Source organism: Girardinichthys multiradiatus, chromosome 23 (assembly GCF_021462225.1).
Source record: "Girardinichthys multiradiatus isolate DD_20200921_A chromosome 23, DD_fGirMul_XY1, whole genome shotgun sequence".
In the NCBI taxonomy this organism is placed as follows: Eukaryota; Metazoa; Chordata; class Actinopteri; order Cyprinodontiformes; family Goodeidae; genus Girardinichthys; species Girardinichthys multiradiatus.
The window spans coordinates 25,177,365-25,195,875 of NC_061815.1; the positions used below are offsets into that span (position 1 = coordinate 25,177,365).

General features: G+C 40.5%; 2 protein-coding genes across 2 annotated transcripts; both read left to right on the forward strand.

Moving 5' to 3' along the window:
- Positions 1-225: 225 nt before the first annotated feature.
- On the forward strand, positions 226-6,325 carry prpf19 (pre-mRNA processing factor 19). Its single transcript, XM_047352648.1, has 16 exons — positions 226-423; positions 603-752; positions 1,324-1,400; positions 1,622-1,763; positions 1,884-1,957; positions 2,056-2,121; positions 2,220-2,261; positions 2,348-2,422; positions 2,519-2,594; positions 2,692-2,801; positions 2,933-3,088; positions 3,178-3,247; positions 3,333-3,506; positions 4,094-4,176; positions 5,391-5,496; positions 5,585-6,325. Exons 1-16 carry the CDS (start codon positions 405-407, stop codon positions 5,680-5,682), a joined length of 1,518 nt encoding a protein of 505 aa, XP_047208604.1. The 5' UTR covers positions 226-404; the 3' UTR covers positions 5,683-6,325.
- Positions 6,326-9,310: 2,985 nt separating this feature from the next.
- Positions 9,311-18,239, forward strand: tcirg1b (T cell immune regulator 1, ATPase H+ transporting V0 subunit a3b). Its single transcript, XM_047353992.1, has 20 exons — positions 9,311-9,442; positions 9,721-9,799; positions 10,909-11,057; positions 11,166-11,261; positions 11,360-11,418; positions 11,801-11,927; positions 12,024-12,106; positions 12,204-12,297; positions 12,459-12,671; positions 12,776-12,926; positions 13,018-13,157; positions 13,586-13,743; positions 13,856-13,946; positions 14,035-14,153; positions 14,261-14,474; positions 16,535-16,648; positions 16,729-16,815; positions 16,904-17,024; positions 17,127-17,298; positions 17,529-18,239. The coding sequence occupies exons 1-20, from the start codon at positions 9,326-9,328 to the stop codon at positions 17,620-17,622; spliced, it is 2,478 nt and encodes an 825-aa protein (XP_047209948.1). The 5' UTR covers positions 9,311-9,325; the 3' UTR covers positions 17,623-18,239.
- Positions 18,240-18,511: the final 272 nt, after the last annotated feature.

Genomic DNA, 18,511 nt, shown 5'->3' on the forward strand with positions numbered 1-18,511 from the left:
ATAATGATTAAAATTTGCCGAAAATAATATTTTAAATAGATCATCCTGTGTGCAACGAATCTATATAATTAATGAGTTTCACGTTTTTAAATGAGTTAGTAAAATAAATTAACATTGCGGTCATATTCCGATTTATTTTTGATCCGCCCGTATAGTGCGGTAGCAATGACGTCTTTCTGGCGGTAGAGGGCAGTGCAGAAGCGGAGGTTTGAGTTTTGACGTATGGGGAAAACGGCGTTGAAGACTTAACATCGGTTCCGTTTATAGCGGCAATGAAAGGACAGCGTGCCACTTACGATTTTAGCAAAACATAAGTTAGATATACATAACCGGATTAATACTATCGGGTTCTCAGCAAGCATAATTCACTATTAGGAGGAGAGTATAAGTGCTGTATTGAGAAGATGTCTCTGGTTTGTGCAAGTAAGTCAAACTGAATCAGTTGGTAAGACGGATGCAGTATGTTAGCTTATGCTAGTAGCTAATGTGGCTAACGTTAGCCGCCATGCAGACCGCCTTTTACCTGAGTCCTCTCAGACGTGTTTTAGGCCTGATTATTGTCGTAGTGTGAGTTGTAATTTGCAAATGCACTTTTCCTCCAGTCTGCAACGAGGTACCGGAGCACCCGTGCATTTCTCCGGTGTCCAATCATGTGTTCGAGCGCAGGCTGATCGAGAAGTACATCGCTGAGAATGGGACTGACCCGATGAACGGACAGCCGCTGTCCGAGGAGCAGCTGGTGGACATTAAAGGTAAAAACCAGAACCATAGTTTGGGTCAGCGAGTTATGAGGGTTCCGATGTGCACTCTGAGGTTTAGCTTTTAGACGCTTACGTTTTGCGTAAAATGACGAAACTCATATTTACATCCATTGCTCCCATTAATATATTTTAACTCATTATTTCTGGTATTTTTTTATTTATTATAATGGTTTATGGTTAATGAAGTCCTACTGAACAGTCTTGAGTTTTGCTGAGGCTTGACTGAGGCTGCTTTTGCATTAAATACGGCATTGGTGTGGAGTGCTTAGAGGCGATCAACTTGAAGTTCTGTTGAGGTGTTCAGGAGCCCAGGTGTCTTTTACTAGCAAACTTTAGCTCTTCAGTATTGCGGTCTGGTGTCTCTCTCTGGGTTCAGATCAGGCCAGTTTACTTCCCAGTGAAGCACAGCGATGCTATGGTCTTCAATTTACAAACATGTTTGTCTTGGATTTCAATCCAAATTAAGAAATCCTTCATAACCGATGACAAGCATATTAAATGCCTGACATTGTGATGAAGCAAATGTGAAGAGTGAAAAGTCAGTGCATGATTTCTGTTTCAGTGACCCATCCAATCAGACCGAAGGCACCATCTGCTACAAGCATCCCTGCTATTTTGAAGTCCCTTCAAGATGAGTGGGTGAGTACTGCAGTCAAAGGAAATCTAAAACATGTGTATATACCTTTTAAATACTCCTTATATATGGGATATTTTGCCTTTTTTTAGTCATTTTGTATTTATATTGCTTTCAGGTTTTGATTGGGGCAGAAAATACATTTAATATCTTTGTAAACTGTGTACATTTTACCACAAAGCCTCTTCATCCTTGCCAGATGAATTGAGTCTTTCTTGTGCTGTAGGATGCTGTGATGCTGCATAGCTTCACTTTGCGACAGCAGCTGCAGACTACTCGTCAGGAGCTCTCACACGCCCTCTATCAGCATGATGCAGCCTGCAGAGTCATTGCTCGACTCAACAAGGAGGTCACCGCTGCAAGAGAAGGTATGCTGATAGCAGCAGGGATTATTTTTTCCCTTTTTACCAGTTTGTTTGATCAATTGGATAAACTATTTGCCACATGTAGCGTTTCTCTTAGATATTCTTGTTGTTTTTGCTTTACAGCTCTCGCTACACTTAAACCACAAGCTGGACTGGTTGCTCCTCAGGCTGTGCCAGCCTCTCAACCAGCTGCTGCTGTGAGTAACTGATTTTTACTTTTAAAAGGCATTCATCACAATAACGCCTCAACTTTCAGCATGTTTAACAAGGTCGAATTGCCGCTTCTTTGTTTCAGGGAGCTGGTGGCGAGCCAATGGAGATCAGCGAACAGGTGGGAATGACCCCAGAGATCATTCAGAAGGTAAGACCTTTTTCACATCTGTTCAGATTTCATTATTCTACAGCAAGCTTGCGGTTTTGAATTTTTTTAATGCATTTAATCCTGTTTTTCATTTGCAGCTTCAAGACAAAGCTACTATTCTCACCACAGAGAGAAAGAAGGTAATTTGCTTCTCCTTAGGCATCATTTCTTCTCTGGGCCTGCAATAAGAGGTCTTATGTATTTTTATTTCCTCGTGTTTCTGTAGAGAGGAAAAACTGTCCCAGAGGAACTGGTCAGAGCGGAGGATCTCAGCAAGTACCGCCAAGTGGCCTCACATGCTGTAAGTGTGGATTTGGCCTCATCATGAACAGCCCACGCCCTCTGTGGATTATTTAGTCTCTTTAACGGCCACAATCTCCCTCTCGTTTTTCTTCAGGGCCTTCATAGCGCCAGTGTTCCTGGTATTCTGTCCCTGGATGTGTGTCCCTCTGACACCAACAAAGTGCTCACTGGTACACTGAAAGCACCTTTTATTACGAGTTCTGGTATTCTTATTGGAGGAAGCATTTTTATTCTCTGAGAAACATTAAACTTGCTGTTTTGTCCCAGGTGGAGCTGATAAGAACGTGGTTGTGTTTGACAAGAACGAAGAGCAGATTGTGGCTACTCTGAAAGGTCATGCCAAAAAGGTCACCTCAGTCATTTACCATCCATCCCAGGTGACGTCCCTCTTTGTGTTTTATAGCCTATATTCAAAAGAATCTTTTTAGCTGTAGAGAAACTTGTTGTAAAATAATGTTTTTTTTATTATTCCTTCTATTGCTGACTCTGCTGCTGTTTTCTCCTCCAGTCTGTGGTCTTCTCTGCCTCTCCTGACGCCACCATCCGTGTGTGGTCCGTTACTGGAGGTAACTGTGTTCAGGTGGTGCGAGCCCACGAAGCCAGTGTCACCGGACTGTCTCTGCATGCTACAGGAGACTACCTGCTCAGCTCCTCTGAGGATCAGGTAGGGTTGCAGCTTGAACAGACGCCAAAGTATGAAAGCTGAAGTTATACTGCTCAACTATATTGACCTTGTTGTGTTCTATGTTTCAGTATTGGGCCTTTTCTGACATCCAAACTGGTAGAGTCCTGACCAAAGTTACTGATGAGAGTGCTGGCTGTGGTAAGTGTCTCTGTGGATGTTTGTACATCTGAGTTTGCGTCCAGTCTCCCGCTGGGCACTGATTATTCTTCTTTGGGCTCCACAGCTCTCACCTGTGCTCAGTTCCACCCTGATGGTCTCATTTTTGGCACCGGTACGGCTGACTCCCAGATTAAGATTTGGGATCTGAAGGAGCGCACCAACGTGGCCAACTTCCCAGGCCACTCTGGACCCGTCACCTCCATTGCTTTCTCTGAGAATGGATACTATCTGGCCACAGGTTCTGCTTTGCACTTCATTGATGTTATTCTTCATTGTTTTTATTTCTGCATTAAAACTGGAAAGATATCAGAACCTACTCGCACAACACAGTAGATTATTTGTTGACAGCATATTCAGTCTAATAGCTTAGCAGTCAAAGATTGAAGACTGTATGTCTGACATTTGATTGGTTGAAAAATGATCAAACATAAACAATGTAGCTGTAAGTGTATTCGTTTTACATAAGTCTGATGTAAACTGTCCTTTAAAGATAGAGAAGAATAACATAACTGTGCCTACATCTACATGCAACATCTGGTTTGGCTGAAAACATTTATACATTTTTAACCATATTTGTTTCTTTTATTACTTTATCATGTGTAATCTGGACATATTTTCCTGTCCAGGTTCCCATTAAATGTGGGTCATTTGCTCAGAAGGTTCTTATTTTCTTTTTAATGAAAGGAGATGAGCTACATGTGTTTTGGAAGAACCTCAAGTTACGCACTGAATCCCCACCCATATATTGAGTACCTTCTTTAAATGTTTCCTGAATTTTTCTGCTTTAATTGAAAAAAGCTTTTTATTTTTTTTTTTGGCCTTCAGGTGCCCAGGATAGCTCTGTGAAACTGTGGGATCTGAGGAAACTGAAGAACTTTAAGACCATAACTCTGGACAACAACTATGAGGTAAAAAAAAAAAAAAAAAATACATTTTCTTTCCTAAACATAAGCAAAGACTGCAGCTGCTGTGTTTAAAATAAAGTACTTCTAGATTTTGTCTGGAGCACCATTTACTTCTCACCCACAAAGGTTGATAAAGCGGTTGCTTACAGGAGTTGGCAAAACTGTTCATAGTATTCACGTTTTGTCACGTTACACGTTACATTTGTATTCAGCCCTCTTTTTCTCTGATGACCCTAATCAGGTGCATCCAACTGTCTTAAGAAGTGACCTGTGTGTCACCTAATTACACACACGCGTGTGTATTTACTTACAGCTGTGTGTACTTTATTCTCACTGTAAATACCGAGATTTTGTGAAAAGGCTCAAAGGTTTTGGTGAGCAAAGTTTAAAGTTTGTAACACTGAATAAACCACCTCCACTGTGAGACACGGTGGTGGCAGCATCATGCTGCGGGGATGATGTAGAGAAAGGGAAGCTGGTCAGAGTATAGATGGGAGGATGGGTAAATGGAGCTAAATACAGGAAAGAAAACTTGCAAAAGACTTAAAAACTGGTGCAGAAGGTCACCTTCCATCACCCTAAGCGTCCAGCCAGTACAACACTGGGAATGGTTCAGATCAATCAAAATCCAGTCCAGCTGAGGGTGTCATCCCAATGTAATGTGACCAAATGCAGATAAGTTTGAATATTTTTGCAAGGCACTGCAACAGAAGGAGGGAGAATTAAATCCTGATTCTAGTTGTAGTAGAACATGTTGACAGCAGCAGGAGCAGTAATTCATTATGAAACATTAGCTGTGTTCGAGTGTCCTTTTCTGTTAATTGTTAGACGTGATGATTTGTTAAGGTTTCTTCTGCTTAATTGTCTTAAAAACATGAAATATTTCCACTCTTCATAAGTGCACAGCATGCAACAATAAAAGGGCTGTCCATGAAATATCTAAAGTTGGCTCTGAGGCATGTTGAGGTCCTGCTCCTTGTCTTCTTGGACAAACATTTTAATCAGCTGAGAGAGTAAGTGAACTGCCCCTGCCCCCCGTTTTAAAAAGAACCAGCTGTTTTCCACGGCGTCATGTTTTTATTTAAGGCTCCGCACCCTCCGGCTTTAGCTCAGTGTTTACAACAAAGATGTTGCGAAAACATCCGTCCTTTCTCCCAGCTGCTGGCAACACTAGACTGGTCCTACTTTTTTCCTAAACTTGTTTTTGTCTCTTTCAGGTGAAGTCCCTGGTGTTTGATCAGAGCGGTACCTACCTGGCTGTAGGTGGGTCTGACATCCGTGTCTACATCTGCAAGCAGTGGTCTGAGGTGCTGAACTTCACAGGTGAGGAGACACAAACACCAATCATCTTATGCGTGTGACAGTAAATCTCTATATTCAAATTGACATACATTTTCTCTATACTTTTCAGACCATACAGGATTGGTGACTGGTGTGGCCTTTGGAGAAAATGCCAAGTTCCTGACATCTGCAGGAATGGACAGAAGTCTCCGATTTTACAGTTTGTAGGAAAAAAAAAAGAAATTCAGGATGATCAGAGGAGGAGAGCTGGGTGGAAGAGACATGTTTAACTCATGTGTAACTTTTCTGAGCACAGTCATCTTAAATGAAAAAAAAAAAAAACTCACTGCTAACTATACTTCTGATGTTGTTGGTCTTCATGTCCAAAAAAGCAATCGTATAAAAGTACAGCAGTATCAGCAAAACATAACCTGTTTGTTGGCTTTGCAGGTTTTACATCCAAATGATGTTTAGTGAGAACAGATGCAAACATGAAATGCCTGATTTGATTCTATTATTTCTCCGTTTGTTTGTTTTTAGAGATTTCTTAAATTGCCTGTGAAACAGTTCAGTGTACTCTTTCTAAACCTATTATCCAGTTGATGATCAGCTTTGCTTGTTAATGTAGATCACTTTCAGTGCTGTATCTGTAGGGAAACGTTAAATTAAATCTGTAGTGATCTGACAGTAAAACACAAGACAGGTGTAGAAGATCCATTTGTTTGTTTAGCCTTTCCCCCGTTTGATTTCTCATTTTATTTTTCCATTTTTAACTTGTTTGTTTTTCCAGTTGTACATTTGCCATTACCTAATGTTGTACAATGATACACCTCTGCCTTTGATGATAAAATAAAATATCTTTTTCAAGTTATGTTATCTATATTGTAATTTAATGTACACACATTGGAGTCTTAACACTGTTTTAGCTGTAAACATGGGATTGGTGACTGAAATTACAGGTTTATGAGCTTTGTTGTATTTCCCTGTGATGTTCAAGCTTTACTGTACTGACTGTATTTGGTAGTTGGAGTTTCATCTGAGCTGCTGGAAATCAGATTTTGCTTCAGTAGGTAAGTGGAAAAAATGGAAGAAAGAATTGGGCCATTAAAGCATGATTTGTTTTTTTCCTCTTTGTTGAAAAAATAAAAATCCTAAGTGGATGAGTTGATTTCCTTGATTTTTCTTCAAAGCTGCTTTGTTTTACTGAACTGTTCCTAATGACTGGGTCACTGTAGTCGTAAAGCCTCAGGCATGGCTTTCTAAACCGTTCCAGACTAATGGGTCAGTGACTTCTCATTTGTTCTTGAATTTCTTTAAATCAGGATATGATGTGTTTCATTTTGAGATCTTTTAGCCTGCTTCATGTTGTCAGATTGGTTCTGTTGATGCATTTTTTTGTTTCTTTTTGATCCTGCAACTCAGGCAGTAAACAGACCTGGGTGTGGTTTGTCCCATTGAATTCAGCTTTTCTAAAATGTGGTTAATTGCAGTTAAATTATGATTTAACAATTGGTGAGGTTCAATTAGGCCAGGTTGGTTTAGATAATTGTTTTCTCCTACTAAATGGAATCATTGGAAAATGCATTTTGAATTTACGGAGGTTATTTTTGTCCAATATTAAAATTTGATGATCTGAAACAAAGCATGAGGGGAAAAATACTTTCTCACATGTCAAGGCAAAGCAAGTCTATTTTTTAATACTGTTTAAAGTGTTTAACAAGAGAATCACGTTACATCAAATTTAGCAAATGCACCAAAAGAGCAATACTAAATAGTTAAGATTCACAAAATGGAACTTTTTGAACTTACAAAGCATTATTAACGCTTCATGGAAAAGTTGCAGTAAAAAAATGTTCAGTCCTGATGTTCAGAGGAGCCAGCAGATTTTGCAGATATCAGGTTTTCAGTTTGTTCCAGAGGTGAGAAGCATAAAAACTAAATCCTGCCTCTTGTTTCTTTCTGGTCCTGGGATCACTGAGGGAGCGGGTCTGAAGACCTGATGGGTCTACATGATTCATACTGCTTCAGCAACTCTGAAATTAATTTTACAGTTAAATTTGTACCAATCAGTGCCATCAATGGTGAAATGCCAAACAGAAAAATACAATATGTAATATGAATTGTTTTAACAATGCTAGAACTACATATTTCATCCGGTGTCAAAGGTAAATAGAAATGAGATTAGATAAAAAAATAAAATTAGAAATGGCCTACTTACATGTATGTTTAAAGTAACGGAGTCTTGAAAGCAGAATGAAAGCAGTTAATCCTATGTAACAAAAATTATGTTTTATTAAACCGGATCCTGTAAATTTTATGTACTAAAGAGTTATTAACTAACAATAGATTATTAAATCCAATTAAATAATTTATGATGGGCTGTGAAAGCCCTTTTTTTTTTACCTTTACTACTATACCTATTCAGTAATTTAGGATTTGCGTTCCGATGAGGCTTGTTGGTCAGATTAAATCAAATCCTTTTGAGAATAATCTTTAAACTTGTATCAAACATACTTTTAGTCAAGCCCACATTCTAATCGTAAATGTTTTCATTAAGGCAGAAAATCATAATTAACAGAAGCTTTAAAACATCAGTAGTTAATCTATATACTGTGTTTTACTTAGCGAATTAAGTTACTGGAATCAATGAACGTTTCGATGACATTCTTATTTATTGACTATGGCTGTATATTACCAGATGGTGCCGCATTAACATCCAATATGAATTGAGCTTTCAAATCACCGGAAATGTCGCCCCCTAGTGGTGACACGATGGAGGAACATCTGCCGTCACGTGAGGCTGGCAGTAACGTGACTCTGATGAACGGGAAATGGGAACCGAGAGAACATAACTTACCTCAGAACCTAGAAACACGTCTCCATTTCGTCCCGGTTTGTCCGTCGGTACCGTCCGGGACCGCTCCACAGAGTTCCCTCAGGAGTCCCAAGTGGGTCCAGGCGGCAGACAGGTGAGACAGCTCTGATTTAGTTTTGCTTACTGCTAAGTGGGAGCCACTTTTTCCACCTCAACGGTTATTATTATCACTTTTAACATCATTTAGAGAGCTGCAGATTTCCATTTCTGTTTTTCTTCAGTACGTAAAAAATTTGGCAAGTTTATTATTTTGAAGCTTTGTTCCCCTGGAAGTGTTTGTTCTGAAAACGAAACTCAACGGCAGTTATCTGTGACAAAAAAAACCCAGAAACAAACAAACAAAACAAAAAAACTAGCAGGGGGAAAAAAAACAATGTATTTATTCCCAGAAGTTGTTTTTGTTTTTCTTTCAAGGTTAATAAAAAATTTTTTTCATCGTGTCATGCACCCTGGGTGATTTTTATTAGGTTGTTCATAGAGTTGTCTGTTACATCTGTTTCTAATAGCGACCTTAATGGAGTAGAACAAATCAAACCCTTCAAAATAATAAAGAAAAATACAATCAAAGTTGTTTTTTTCCCCCAAACATCTCAAACCGGTAAAATGGTTTTACTTCACATTCTGATGAATTTAAATGTTGCAGTGGCACCAGAAGAGGAAAAACACTCATATATTGTGTTATTCCGTGTAATACTGTGCTGCCACAAATATGCATTTGTATAAATGGAAATTCCACCTGATGATCACACAGAGCAGGACCTGCTACTTCCTGTTTTTTAATGTCCACTCATAAACTCCAACATTGTCAGTTGATCTTTTAGTGCACCAGCCAGACCTACATCCTCTTTTTGGACTTTTTATTTAAACTAATCAGTGCCTTTCACTCCTTTGCTGAATAAGCAGTATCCATAATTGTTGCCTAAACGACAGTATTTGGCTTCTCCTGTGTTGAGATTTGAAGGTGTATGATTTTTGTCTCTCTCTGTGCATGCAGTTATGGGATCCATGTTTCGAAGCGAGGAGGTGTGCCTGGTGCAGCTCTTCCTCCAGGCCGGCTCGGCCTACAACTGTGTCAGCGAGCTGGGAGAGCTGGGAATGGTGGAGTTCAGAGACGTAAGTCAAATAAAGTGATACTTTTTCCTTTTGGTGCAAAGCAGGAAAGAATTTGAGTAAAATTTTTCTCCTTAACTGCCAGTTGCCAATTGATTTAAACTTTATTTCAATAATATTGTCTAATATTAGGAATTTCTTCATGTTATCAGTGTCAAAGTGATCATAATCTTTCCGAAGTTGAATGGTTTTCTGGACACGCCAACATTTTCCTTCCTTCTTCTGTAATAAGGTGAACATGAATAACCATTTTTTCCTCTTCCTCTTTTCTGTCTTCTTAGTTAAATCCTAACGTGAATGCCTTCCAGAGGAAGTTCGTCGGAGAGGTCAGGCGATGTGAAGAGCTTGAAAAGACTTTTTGTAAGGATTGACTCATTTCTCCCCATCTACAACACCCTCAACAATTATGGGCACCCCATGGTAAAGATGTGTCAATAGTCTTAAAATAAATTCATCTTTTACAGCAGGAACTTAATCTCACTGAAGAATTGGACCTTTAACCCGAAGACCTCATTTCAGTGGGGAAAAAAATGCCATGTTAAAATTATAAGTGATACATTTTGGTACATAGATTACTGTTAAATAATTGTAACTTAATCATTCAACTTATACTTTCCGTTTTTATGCTTATCAGTGTATTATTTTAAATTCTAAATAGATGACTTCTGGTTTCCCTGGGGTAAAAATATGATGCGACCCATCTCTGAATAATTCCTAAAAAATGGGAAAGACGCAAACCTACAAGTTCAAATGGCTGCAAGAAAGTATCCACAGACGGAGCACTACTTAATACGTTTAAAACGGTGTGGCAAGACTGGATGGGGATGAGATGTTTATTTGGCCACCACGCCCAGTGGACATTAAAGTACGGGAGGTAAGAAAAACATTGAGCTTTTGACAACAAGGACCTGTTTCTCTTCCAAAGGGCCAGGCGTTTCCATGGAATCATGAAATCTGGGAAGTACGCTGCCTTTTGAAATAAATCCATGGTGGGCTCTACTACTAAACTGGAAACCGTGCATCACTGGGTCCTTCAGCAGGATACGGATCCTGAATCAACAGGATATTGGCCAAACCAAGACAGAAATGGTTCACCAAATACAAGATCAGCCTTTCTCAGTTGTTATCTCAGGCCTCAGATATGAATCCTTAAAAGCTGCGGGGTGAGCCAGAGAGAAGAACACATAAGAGGATCCAGGACGGTGGACGTAGAGAAAGCTCTGCATGCTCCAACCTTGTGAAATGTTGAAAAAATTAAACGCCTATTGGCAAAATGGGGGGCGTGTATTTTTTGTGCAAGGTCTTGCTGCTGTTGTAAAAGCTTAATTAATTCCAAGTCTTTTCACAGATCTTTACTACAAGTGCCAATAAAGGAGGGGGGGAGGGAGTTGTATATTTGAATCTATACTCTTTCATCAGTAATCTCTTTGTGGTATTTCATCATTGTACCCTATGACATTCTTCCCCAGCCTTCCTGGAGCAGGAGATCAATCGCTCCTTAAACCCACCCCTGCAGCGTCCCCTCCCTCCTCCGTGCCCGGTGCCTTCGGCCCCTCAGCCACGTGAACTCATCACCATCGAGGAGGAAAGTGAGAGGCTGGCGAGAGAGCTCCGAGAGGTAAACACCGGATTGTGGCGATGTTATGAAGAGCTTGTGGAGTGTCTCCAGAGCGGCATTGTTCTGTAATAAACTTTGATGGGATGAACCCTGTCTGTTTGCCACCAGGTGTCCAGGAACAGAGACAGCCTCCGGGCTCAGCTCACGCAGCTCTGCCAGTACAAAGGAGTCCTGACCCAAACGCATTCGCTCACAGCTATGCAGGTCTGTACGTGGGCGTTATCTGCAAATTACCGTTAGTTTCTTCAAAATGACCGAGCAAAGGGGAATAAAAAAAAACTAGATTTTCACTTTTTGTTCAGACACCACCACCTGTGCTGGAAGGCCACAGCCTGTTTGATCGCCAAGATATCCGCCTCAGGTAGATCTCTTCTTCTTCTCTTATGCGATGCACAGATCAATCAGCCAGACATCGCGATCGGCCATTTATCCTCTTCTTTTATCTCATCATTGATCGGCAAGTCAATGCCTGAAAAATCCGAACAGTTTTCTTCCTATTTCTTAAATTTATTTAAAAAAACTAAGAAGTTCCTTCATTTTCAGCCTATAAATGATAGAGATCAGGGAAAGATGCCCAAATCAAAGAACTTACAGCATATTTTCTCAGACTCAGTGGATCAGAGTGCAAAGAAATCCATACATTGATATCGACCAAATGATCCATTTCTCTCAGGTTTTTCCTCAAAGGTGATGATTCGTTTAATCCCCTCTAATCCATTTTCCTCACCTCCTCTCTTCCTCAGTTTTGTTGCAGGAGTGGTCCATCCCTGGAAGGTCCCCTCGTTCGAACGGTTGCTGTGGCGGGCATGTCGTGGTTACATTATCGTGGATTTTAGAGAAATGGGTGACCGACTGGAGCACCCAGACACTGTAAGAGCTTGGAAAGATGATCTCGGATTTTATTTTTTTAAATCAAACACGTTTCTGTTGTTTTACTGCATCTGTTTTCTGCTTCTCGGTTCTCAGGGAGAAATGGTGCAATGGACCGTGTTCCTTATCTCCTTTTGGGGGGATCAGATCGGACAGAAAGTGAAGAAGATATGTGATTGGTGGGGAAACTTGAGCATCGATCAGATCTTTTTGTTTGTCTTTGTCTAAACTTTCACTCATTTCTGATGAGGCAGATTTGGTTTCTCCTTTGAGCAGCTTCCATACGCAGACGTTTGCATACCCAGAGAGCACAGCTGAAAGAGAGGAAACTCTGCAGGGGCTTCAAGGCCGGATTGAAGACATCAAATCAGTGAGTGCCTCTTTGTTGCAGCATCAATACCACCATTTCCTCTTTTTGGAAACCCTGAAAGTACCAAAAGTGTTTAGGATGATCAGGTTTTTTTTTTTTTTACTTTTTCACCTGGCAGCATATTACTAAACCCTATCCTTTCACTTCCTCCTGAATTTTAGGTGTTGTCTCAGACCGAAGCGTTTCTACAGCAGCTGCTGCTGCGAGCGGTGGCCATCCTGCCTCAGTGGAAGGTCTGGGTCCAGAAGTGCAAGGCGATCCAGCTGGTGCTGAACCTCTGCAGCCCTTCTGTGACTGATAAGTGCCTGATTGCCGAGGCGTGGTGTCCCACCGCCAAGCTGCCTGAGCTGCAGAGCGCCCTTAGAGAAGGAGGGGTGAGATGAAGCAGCAGCAAATCAAAGACCTGCAAAGTCACTGGGGATTTAATTTGATTAAAAAACTCTCTGCTTCTTTATCTAACTCCCTTTTTTATCTTCAGAGAAAAAGTGGCAGTGGGGTGGATTCCTTCTACAACCGCCTGCCCTCCTCCACCCCTCCTCCCACTCTGTTCCCCCTCAACTCTTTCACAGCTGGTTTCCAGAACATTGTCGATGCTTACGGAGTGGCCAGCTACCGTGAGGTCAATCCAGGTTTGTCGCCATCATTTTATCCATCAGATGATTCTCTCACAGCCCAAAAACAACAACGTCTTTCAACTGTTCCCTCCCAATGCCTCTACAGCGGTCTACACCATTATTACATTCCCCTTTCTGTTTGCTGTGATGTTTGGGGACGTGGGTCATGGTTTACTGATGTCTTTCGCTGCCCTCTGGATGGTCCTTGAGGAGAAAGACCCTAAGCTCAAAAACAATAACAATGAGGTAAATTTCATTCTTCCTTTTAGATTAGCTCTCCTGTGTGTCCCTGTGTGTTTAGAGCACAATTCAACATATTTACCTGCACTCAGGTCCTGTTACTGTACAGAATATTTAAAATATGTCAAGATCCACATCAGCGATTGATTCTTTTCTTTTTTGTTTTCACTTGGTCTTAGCAGAGCCAAAGTTGGAGGAAACAGATATGAATGAAAACTAACTTAGGACAAAATGTCTCTGAGTGAACGATACACAAATAAAATCAGCTGACTCCAAACACCAGCTGATTTGTCTCTGCTTCTCTATTTGCAGCTTCTTTACAGGGAAATTAGCCAAATGATGCATAATTCCAATGAAACATGTTTTTATTATGTTTAAAAGATTTAAATCATGCCGAGGTTTTGGCTGTCGGTGAAAATAGTTTCTGTTTTCAGATCTGGAGGATGATGTTTGGAGGACGTTATCTGATCCTGCTGATGGGCCTCTTCTCTATCTACACGGGAGCCATTTACAACGAGTGTTTTAGCCGAGGAATGATAACCTTTAGGTCGGGGTGGCACGTTGGCCCAATGTTTGAAAAGAACCTCTGGAAGTGAGAACAAGACATTAATTGGCTCAAAAACATCTTCTTATTACTATGACTATTGTTCCCATTTTATGTTTTTATCAATAACCCACCCTGCTTCTTACGTTTTCTGTTTCAGCTCATCAGTGCTGGAGGGAAGCCAGTTCTTGTCCATGGATCCTAATGTGGCCGGGGTTTTTACCACTCCTTATCCGTTTGGCATTGACCCGGTACATTCTTCAGATTCATTATTTCTTTTTCTTTTTACTAAAATACCGAACTGAAGCCAACCTTATTTTGCCTTTCTGTTATTGTCAGATCTGGGGCTTGGCCAACAACAAACTAACCTTCCTAAACTCATACAAGATGAAGATGTCGGTCATCGTCGGCATCATTCACATGACTTTTGGGGTCTGCTTGTCGTTCTTCAACTACTTGTTAGTGATCACCTTTAATTACTTACTGTTGTTATAAGCCCATCTCCACTTTTTGATCTTTTAAGTCATCTTCTTACATCCTCCACTTTCTCCTCTGTTTTCTTCAGGCACTTCGGCAAGGTCAGCAGTATATTCTTTGTGCTGATCCCAGAGCTGTTCTTCATGCTGTCCCTCTTCGGGTACCTCGTCTTCATGGTGGTCTTTAAATGGATCGCCTACACTCCTGCTCAGTCCAGATTAGCTCCCAGCATACTGATCCACTTCATAGACATGTTCCTGTTCACAGACAACCCAGAGAACCCCCTGCTGTTCAAGGGTCAGGTGTGTGCTCAAACACAACAGCCACATATGTGATGCATCCCCTTGTTTTTATATCAAGTGTTTTTATCAGAAATGACGCTGTATTTGTTTTCTCGTGCAATATGAAGGTTCACTTGGGAACCATAAAATAACTTTAATGTATGAAATATTTGTTTCAGTTTATCATGTGAAGCGGATATTTAATTACTTGACAGTTTTTTTTTTTCACTTTACAACCATTAAAAAATGATGCATGGTTTTTAACATTTCTTACAAATTAATATTCAATTCAATTCAGTTTTATTTATATAGCGCCAGTTCACAACACATGTCATCTCAAGGCACTTCACAGTCAATTCAACCCAATCAGACAGATTTCCAAGTCGGGTTCATACATTCCAATTGATCCCTACTATCAAACAGTGCAGTTGGATTCAGTTTTTTATTCAAATTGGTTAAAAGAAATTTCTGTCTAAGGAAACCCAGCAGATTGGATTGAGTCAGAGTCTTGTAGCATTCGCTCCTCCTGGATGAGCATGTGGCAATAGTGGGCCGTCATTTGCATTGACTTTGCAGCAATCCCTCATACTGAGCATGCATGTAGTGACAGTGGAGAGGAAAAACTCCCTTTTAACAGGAAGAAACCTCCAGCAGAACCAGGCTCAGTGTGAGCGGCCATCTGCCACGACCGACTGGGGGTTTGAGAGAACAGAGCAGAGACACAAAGAGAACAAAGAAGCCCTGATCCAGGAATACTTTCTATGGGAAGGAAAAGTAAATGTTAATGGATGTGGCTCCTTTAGTCATTTAATCTAGGAAGAAAAAAACAGATAAACTCTGAGCCAGTTTTCAAGTTTAGAGTACGAGAGAGAGCACATAGTTAGTTACAGTAGAAGCTCAGTCAGTTGCTATGTCTAGGAGAAAATAGGGTTAAACACTGAAAGACAGGGCTATGTGTATCATTGGTAGAAGGTGAGCATTAAGTTGTTGGCAGCAGCAGCTCAGTCGATGCCCCCCCTCCAGGAAGGTGTCACAGCTAAACACATTTTTTCTTTTTACCTTCCTAGAAGCTACACATTCAGGCCAGGTGTAGCTTCTAGGAAGAGGAAAGAGAGAGAACATAAAGTTAAAAGCTGAAATAATAGCAAATAATGCAAAATTGTATTGTAGTATGAGAATGTAGCAGAGAGGGTGAAAGTGGTCATTATGTCCTCCAGCAGTTTAAGCCTATAGCAGCATAACTACACAGATAGCTCAAGATAACCTAAGATATTCTAACTATAAGCTTTATCAAAAAGGAAGGTTTTAAGCCTGGCCTTAAAAGTAGACAGGGTGTCTGCCTCATGGACTAAATTGAAATCTAAAAAATGTCTGCTGCCCTGTGGAGTCAATTGGATTTAGGTCTGGGCTTTGATTGGGCCATTCTAACACATGAATATACTTTGACTTAAACCATTGCATTGCATGTCTGTCTGTATGTTTTATGGTCATTCTTCTGGAAGGTCACCTTTGCCTCAGTCTCAAACGTTTTGTAGCCTCTAACAGGTTTTCTTCTGTTTAATTCCATCCACTCTGGCCACCAACCCCAGAGCATGATGCTGTCAGCATCTAGGCGCTACTTCAAAAGGATCTTGGAAACGATGTATAATTTTGCAATCTACTTCACCATTGTGCACTACTTTGTTTTGGTCTGTTACATAAAATCCCTAAAGAGTCATTTAGGTTTGTGGCTGTAACGTGATTAGAAATTAGCATTATTAGCAGAAATCTTTTTTGTTTTAATGCACTATATTTAGGTAACTATAATGTACTTTTTACTTGTTTTGCTTGTGTCCTTGAGGTTAGCTTTTTCTGTAAATATGAGATTGTTGATCAGATTACTGTCAGACCTCAGATTCCATGTTTATTGCAAACACATGAACTCAATTATGTACTCATCCATCTTGGCAAACAATGGTACAGTTGTTGCTCAGTTTATTGGCCAGTGAAAGGTTTTGTGAGGTATTTTTTTATGCATGCAGACCACTTTGATTCGCTGCATTGTTGTTGTTGTTGAACGTGTTTTTGTTCTCCATGTGCAGCTTATAGTTCAGAAGGTTCTGGTTGTGCTGGCCCTGTTTTCAGTCCCTTTTCTCCTGCTGGGGAAACCCCTGTGTGAATATGTCTCATTCAAATTAAGACGGCGGCGACCAACAGTAAGTCTGTTTAGTGAGCTAAGTCCGTTTTACACTGTAGAGTGCATCGTTTGCTAGATTTCATTTCTTTCTAACATCAGGACGAGGAACGACGGCCGTTGGTGGCTGAAGAAGCCTCGGTCAACACTCATCAGGGGGAGGTGGTGGGTGGAGCAGCTGAAGAGGAGGTAACTTGATTGAATTCATGAAGCAGATTCAGTTCCCTTTGCTGCACTCATGTTTCTCATTTAATGGTCTGAACTGTTCCGCCTGCAGCAGTTTGATGCAGCAGATGTGTTCATGCATCAGGCCATCCACACCATCGAGTACTGCTTGGGCTGCATCTCCAACACGGCCTCCTACCTGCGGCTCTGGGCCCTCAGTTTGGCCCATGCACGTTAGTGCTCACACATAATTCACACAACAGACTACCTCTTTTTAACCAAGCCTGCCCAGCCTGTTGTAGCTCTGTGACTGTGAGTCATTTGTGTCTCCACAGAGCTGTCAGAGGTGCTGTGGGTCATGGTCATGCGCCTGGCCCTGAAGTGGAACGGCTACGTCGGATCCGCTGTGCTTTTTGTGATTTTCGCCTTCTTCGCTGTGCTGACCGTCTCCATCCTCCTGGTTATGGAGGGGCTCTCAGCTTTCCTGCACGCGCTCCGTCTGCACTGGTGAGGATGTGAGGAATAAAAAGGAAAACGAAGCGAAAATGTTTCGCCTCATTGCACTATCACAGATTGCTCAGATTATATTTTTTGAACCAGGATCAGCAGTTAAAATATGTCCACTGTAGAATAAAGCAGAGAGAGCTGTTGGTAAATATGTGTAACAGACGCAGTCAAACCAGAGCCACGTGTTGCAGCTTCTTTCGTTTTTAATCCTTGTATCATCTCTCTCGCAGGGTGGAGTTTCAGAATAAGTTCTACAGCGGAACAGGCTACAAACTCAGCCCCTTCTCCTTCACCTCTCTGATCAATGCTTCAGCTGCTTTATAATGAGCCAAACAATTACGAATCAGTTAAATTAACTATAGTATTTGTGTTTCTTAATTGTATTCTATTGCCTGTATGCCATGAAATGGTTAAATTAACTATGATGAATAATTGAAACTATTATTTTTACATCAATAGAATAAAAATATGCCCACTTGCTTAATTATGACAGCACTGTATGAGAATATACTTTTGTATCCCCTTTATATTTTTAAACAGTGTTACACGTTGTTTTCCAATTGATTTTTCATAAGTTAAAAAGTTATTCGTGTAATTTTTCCTGTATGAACATTAATGACAAACATGAATTATGAAAAGGGAAAGCACATCTGCTAATGGGTCTGTTTTGCTGTTTAGGGAATTTGACACTGTTGACCTGGTGAATGTTGAGCTTCTCTTGGAGGATTGTTTAGTTCAGCCTGAATAATATTTAAAAGCCAAAGACTCTTTCCCTCATGATCATGTCCCAACATGTTTTTCAAGTGCCTTACTGGTTTATTTAGGTGTCATGTTGAGATCGCCGCTGCTGTTCTCATGCCACTATAAACCTTTCAGTTGACTTTTTTTGGTATTTAACTGTATACATTTAAATAAATCGGAAATTAAAATTTGTTTTCTGATTAGTGTTATGAGGCTTTTTTTCACAACCTGTGGTCTTGTTGCTTATCCAAGCTGTTTATATGGAAAATGTTGGCTTTATCAACATGGCAGGTATGCAAATCAATTACTGGTGACTATAACTATTAAATAAATTCATAATTAAACATTATTCTGTAGTGTATCTATCCAATGAAATGTAATGGCTATTTATTTCTAAAAGCTTTTATTGTAGCTGACAAGGTTGGAGCCTAAATCTAAAAATGATTTCTCAGCCATTAACATTTGGATTTAC

Bases quoted from the DNA above. Each gene is read 5' to 3' on its own strand.
- prpf19 (XM_047352648.1), top strand. The intron at 3,089-3,177 runs GTAGGGTTGCAG...TCTATGTTTCAG, and splicing joins TCAGCTCCTCTGAGGATCAG to TATTGGGCCTTTTCTGACAT. The intron at 3,507-4,093 runs GTTCTGCTTTGC...TTTGGCCTTCAG, and splicing joins TGGATACTATCTGGCCACAG to GTGCCCAGGATAGCTCTGTG.
- tcirg1b (XM_047353992.1), top strand. From the start codon at position 9,326: ATGGGATCCATGTTTCGAAGCGAGGAGGTGTGCCTGGTGCAGCTCTTC. The intron at 12,927-13,017 runs GTTTGTCGCCAT...ATGCCTCTACAG, and splicing joins CTACCGTGAGGTCAATCCAG to CGGTCTACACCATTATTACA. The intron at 14,475-16,534 runs GTGTGTGCTCAA...CTCCATGTGCAG, and splicing joins CCCTGCTGTTCAAGGGTCAG to CTTATAGTTCAGAAGGTTCT.